General features: G+C 40.2%; 1 protein-coding gene across 22 annotated transcripts in view; it reads left to right on the forward strand.

The window, feature by feature from the left end:
* Positions 1-6000, forward strand: part of adgrb2 (adhesion G protein-coupled receptor B2) — a 191960-nt gene that overhangs the window by 87588 nt on the left and 98372 nt on the right. For 17 of the 22 annotated variants that reach the window (XR_004213002.1, XR_004213003.1, XM_031854094.1 and 14 more), the window contains 2 exons: positions 2882-2965; positions 4958-5146. The exons of 1 other annotated variant lie outside the window; for it this stretch is intronic. Coding sequence is in view for 19 of the 21 variants with exons in the window: in XM_031854094.1 (XP_031709954.1) it covers positions 2882-2965; positions 4958-5146 (273 nt within the window). In the remaining 2 variants the exon portion in view is untranslated. The remainder of the gene's footprint in view (positions 1-2881; positions 2966-4957; positions 5147-6000) is intronic. 4 more of the 22 variants (XM_031854108.1, XM_031854113.1, XM_031854098.1 and 1 more) reach the window with 3 other exon arrangements.

Below are 6000 nucleotides of genomic sequence, written 5' to 3' on the forward strand. Positions count from 1 at the left end.
TCACTAAGTCCATTGCAATGTTTATGATTAAATAGCCTTGATAAGTTCCTGTACATTTCACTATGAAAGTCAATAGTTCCATTGTACACTACTAAGGAAACTATCAAAGTTCAACATTTGCAGCGGTCAATCACAAGATTATTGACTTTAATTTATTCCCATAGACAGGAGAGAGCTGAAATGGGTTGAAAAAACGGTTTTTGCACTCTATTTGTTTTCCATAGTTTTATTTTTGTTCTCATAACACTAAGTGTATAACCTTAATAGGTTCAGAGAAAATGCTTTTAGCAGACCCTTGACTGTGTAGACTCAGCATCCTACATCAAATATTGATGACGACCTATGATTTCATAGTGTTCATGCACTGCATTGCTACTAAAGCAAAAGTGATCTCTTCATTTGCCAGGGCAAGATTCTAAAAGGCGTTTTCACTTCACTGACACTTCTGTCAGATGACACTAAAGCATCAGCACTACTACAAGTAAAATATCAAACCTCTGCTCCCAACCGGTCGTAGCATTATCGACCCTGCTCACGATTGGAAGTGATATTGCCAGCTATAGATGGAAAATAGATTCCCCTGAAAATGAAGAAAAAGCTGAAATGGGTGGAAAAAAGGTAGGGATGAGAGAGTGCAGGAAGATTTGATGAAGTGTGCGATGATGTTTCCATTAAAGTGCGGTCCACAACATTAAACAATATAGTGGGGTTTGTAAAGGTCAGTACTCTCAAAGGGTTTATCCATATTGATCTTTACCTTCGATTGTGAAGGACTCTGCACCGGTGTCCATCTGAATCCTCTTTTGTGACGTAGAGTGAGGGACAAAGAGAGAAACACAGAGAAAGAGATACAGATAAGGAGAGAAATGTAATCCTCACTGGTCATTTTATGTGAGGCATTACTCTGTCCTGCTTCACTGACCTCTGTGTCTCAGAAGCACAGAAGCGAAGAGTATATAGACCCACTCACAAGGCTTAATTCAGGCCCAATTCTGCCAGAAAATGATTCAGAAACTCCCAGATTGGGACCGCCACTTCCTCTGTCGCTTTGTCGTCTTGCTGAAGTTCGTGGCATCTTGTTTGCCAATGATTTCCCACTGACTGTTAGTCACGAATCTTTTCAGTAGGCAGTCAGAACTTAAACCTATACCAAACTCACTTCAGTGGATCAGTTGGGTTAGCAGCTCATGTTTTGCTAAGAACATAGGCTGCTAGCTTTGTGGCACCAAAAACAAGAACAGCGGAAAGGAATTTGAAAAGGATGAGGAGAAGTCAGCATTCTTCTCATTGCAGCCCAGTACCGTGGCATTTGTCTGCTGAAATGATGACTGTCAAGCAGATTTGATCAGCTGTAGCATCTTGGTGTTTATTTATGCTAATGCACTTTCAAACTGTTTGAAAACTCTCTCCAGCTGACTTTTCATTGTTCAGAGCTCTTTAAAGGGGTCTTAAATATGCACATGATTGCTACAAACATGATAATACAATATATAACACTATGTGATAAAACCGAGAGTAAAGCGCCATGTAACGTACAGTATGTAAGAGCAGAAAAAAACACAAAAAAGACACTGCCCTCATGCTATTGCCCCATGCCCACAGCTTCAGCATCTGGATACCTCTGTACCTAGTTATGGTAGCTAAGCAATGATTGGATAATTGCTGTTTGGAGGAGGGTTTAGCAGTCAACTAATATACAAGGAGTTGTTTATGTAAAAGGCCAAATTAGAGGACTGTTTTCAATGGCCATTGAGCAAGCATGACAGACCTTTAGTACAATTCCACGGCATTCATGCTAGTGTGTATTGGGACGCAGGGGAGGATGTGCTGTGCATGCATATGTTTTTGTTCTTCCTCAGGTCAACTCCTTGATAGATGCTAATGCGAGGAAATTTCAGTATCAATCACTTTTGCACTCTGTAATCTAATAAACACACACAAGCACACAAGCACATTTCATGTAGATAATGTACCTTAGATACGCTGTTTGTCTCATCTGCTTTGGAGGAATGCAACCCCTGCAAAGATTCCCATGGGCAAGAAGTACCCAAGTGAAAAGGATCTGCTAAATCAAAGATTGTTTTTTTGCACAGATTCAGAACAGACTGCGCTCATGCCTCCATATGTTTGTACCAATTGAGATAAAAAAAAACGACTTAGATAGGTTGCATGCTTTTGCTTTCCCTGTACTTTCTCTCTAGGCAATTGTTCAATTTCAACTAATGCTCACCATTTATTCAAGGTGTTCCACTTCGTATTTACCCTCTGGTTTATCAGATGCAGGCTTTTACATGTGTAGCTCCTTGTTATATATATATATATATATATATATATATATATGTACAGTTTCATAACCAAGCAAAAAAAAAAATAGGTTACTTACTTGGCTTATGTAATTCACATTGCATTTTAGTAGATATATTCTTATTGACAATTTATTTTTCGACTTTAAGCTAATGGCAGAATAGACTTCCACCTGATTTTCTGAGATTATACTGCAGACTTCACATTCTGTTATCTGTTTCTGCACGTTGTGTGCTGAAATGTATCGGCGTGCTCTTTAAATATTCTGCTACAAGGAGCAAGCCAAGGAATTGGAGGCGTTTGTATTTTTATTTTCCAGAGTCGTGTTTTGGATGTACTTAAAAAACGTGCAGTTTTTTTTTTTACTCCCCTGAATGTGCAAAGCGGGTGTTGATGCTGATGAGGACTTATTTACTACAGCTTTAAAACCAAGTTTCTGTATACCATGGCAAAAGTGCATGTAATAAACAAACTAGACATCTTACACATTTGGCTTCATACTGGAATGCATATATTCAACTGTCCAATTCAAAATGTATGGAAAACAAGACAAATCTCTGTCTTTCGTCGATTTCAGACCAATATGATGATGACGATCTGAAGGTGAAGACCCAGAGACCTCGATCAGCTGACCAGCCAGGTGTGTTTCAGGCACAAACTGGTGAGTAATGTGATGTGTGCATGAGTTCACGGCCTGGAACAGAAGTCACCAACCTGACGTTTACAGGCAGTATGTGTAACTAAAAATAAAGAGTTCCTTCAGACAATCATTCTACATTTACCTTCTGGAGCATGGCTCAACTCCAGGACAGCTCTAGTTGGCCATACACAAGCGTGGACATGTTAAAAGTGTGTACCTACGAGTGTGTGTGTGTGTGTGTGTATGTGACTTTAAAACTTTACATAATTAATACCATTGGAAAAGAGAAAAGGCATTATTCATGACATGAAACAGGAAGGATGTCACATGAATGGCCTTATACATACATGACATAACATGTTGGCTGCTACAACCACACAAGGATAGGTAATTTGTGCATACACACACACACACACACATGTTTCCATACTACCAATGCATGGAGGAGAGACTCCCTACCGCAACGGAAACCCCTGGCTCTGTCTTGTCCATTCCCTCTGCCTCCCCACCCTCACTCACCCCCTCCTCCCTTCTCCCCATTCTTCCATTCCTCCAGGCATGTGTGATGAGCTTAAGCCCTGACTCACGGCATGTTAATGAAGATGTAATGCGATTAACGGACATGCAATTCATTTGATTTCCTCCTTTGCCATGTGATGACGCCTCTATCAAAGGACACAGCGCTCATAAACAATTTAGAAAGAGCGAGATGACTTAACACTTGGTTTTCGCTTTCAAGGGCATATCTCGGAGGGATCAATGAGACTCTCTCCTCAGCTGCCTGGAGAACTAAAAAAAAAAACACAAAATTGTCTGAACACCCAATCTCTGCCACTGTATTAATATCCTTTTTTGGCATACAGCCCCTTAAGTATGTGTTACCATAATCCCATGAATATTAATATTGTTGAATCTCTAACAGGATCATCACCCTTATGAATATTCAATCAAGGTGTATTCACATTAAGTGGCTTGAATCAAATCACATATCACCCATACCAATATAGTATGCAGGGGTGTCATATATTGGGTATTGATATAGCATCACAAGCCAGGCCGTGTCAAAACGATACACTGCAAAAATCAAGCACAGAACAATATAAGCGAAGCCCTCATCTATTAAACAAATCATCATCTTGTGCACTCTCAACTTCACCCCAGGGTGGAAAAAGTCCATAAAACTACAGAAAGACTTGATGATTATTGTAACCACAAAGCCTTCTCATCATCTCTCAGAAAGTCCCGGGCTTTTCTCTTGACAATTGTATGGATTACAATTTTGTTTGTGTCATTTTATTGTAGTGATATTGCAATGGTGTCACAATCATCCACAATTATTTCTATTTCATTTCGTTTGATAAAGGGCAAAGAAAAAGCAGGACTTGTTAACAGGAATCAATAGAGCAAAACTGTTGCTCTATTCTATTCTATTTGCTTCTAGACGAGCTTTGATTCCCGCTCATGATGACATGAGAGAGTGACAGGACCTCCTTAGTGTGTGTCCCTTAGCTGGCATCCATATTCTTAACACTGTCCCTAATGTAGGCTACACACAGCATTTATAGCCTGTAGGTTACGCTGACAATCGCTATTGCCTTAGAGCTCGCAAGGTTTATCTCTGGATAAATGCTAATTTCTGTATCTGTTCTGTATCTAGTTTACTGTCGTGTTTTTGTGGTTTGAGCGAGCCCGGTTTCTACGGTAGGCCTAATTCTCACAATTTATCATCATTGGGCATATTAGTTGGGATATGAAAATGCACCTGTTGATACCCTGATCAGTATTTTCATTTAAAAGAAGCCTCTGTTACACACATTAACCTTCTTTTAATAAAGATTTATTTTTTGTGATCTCCCAACCTTTAAAGTTCAAACTGAGCCTATATGGTTACAACTAATAACACCTTTATCTTGGACTTTTTTTGTTCTACCTGACTCATAGAAACATTAGCGTCATGAAACTGGAATCATTGAGAATTACCCTGTTTCTGTCCACCTCCGTCTTGCTCTTCAGGTGACCCTGCGGCAGAGGAGTGGTCACAGTGGAGTGTGTGTTCTCTCACATGTGGGCAAGGCTGGCAAGTGAGGACGCGATCATGTGTTTCCTCTCCCTATGGGACGCTGTGCAGCGGAGCCCTGCGGGAAACTCGCATGTGCAACAACACCGCTACCTGTCCGGGTGAACCGGGGAGCACAGGCTCAGGTATGTTTACTCTCAAATGAACGCCTTTCAGCATTCGCTGAATTTAGTGGCGCTTACTGGTTAGCTGTGTTTTCTCACAGTAAAAATGGCGAGGGTTCAATCTTCTATGTGGAGTGTGTTTTTTGCTGTTTACATTGGTAGACATGCAATGGGGGCACACCATGCCATGACTTTGACAGATTTGTTTCAAAATCTGTAATGGACTGGTGACTACTGTGCCTTCCGACCCACACGGCATGCTGGGATATGCATCCGGACTAAATGATTGCAGGAAGAGATTAAAAGTTGAGAAAATAAAAGAAAGAGGTTTAGCAGTGTTGCAAAATGATGACCAAGTGCATTTACGAATATGCTGTAGACCTCAGTTTTGTATGGTTTTGTTTTGTAATTAGAAAATTGGACTAAATGCAGCTTCAAATCATTCGTGCTCTGCTTAGCAAATCACTCACCCATTCAGCATTTACTTATCTATTTACAATGTCATAAGAAAGCTGAAGAAAACAATGACTAACGACATCATGGAAATAATGACACTTTTGAGGAAGGTAGGCGGCGCACGCACGCTCACTCACACACACACACACACACACACACACACACTTCACATGGGATCTGCTCATCCGAAACATAATCTAACCTTGATGTAGCCGAAAAGAACCTTCAGATTGAGAATGCTATTTTGTCATTTCAATTCACACTACTGGGCAGCTGAGCGAGACAGGGAGACAGACGTGACACCTATGCTCAGAAGTTCATACTTCCTGTATTCGCTATCTTTATCTCTCCTCTTTCACATATACCATATACCATATAAATATATATATATATCTATATATATATATATATATATCTAT

This window comes from Anarrhichthys ocellatus, unplaced genomic scaffold, assembly GCF_004355925.1.
Source record: "Anarrhichthys ocellatus isolate YVR2014 unplaced genomic scaffold, GSC_Weel_1.0 scaffold14, whole genome shotgun sequence".
Taxonomy (NCBI): Eukaryota; Metazoa; Chordata; class Actinopteri; order Perciformes; family Anarhichadidae; genus Anarrhichthys; species Anarrhichthys ocellatus.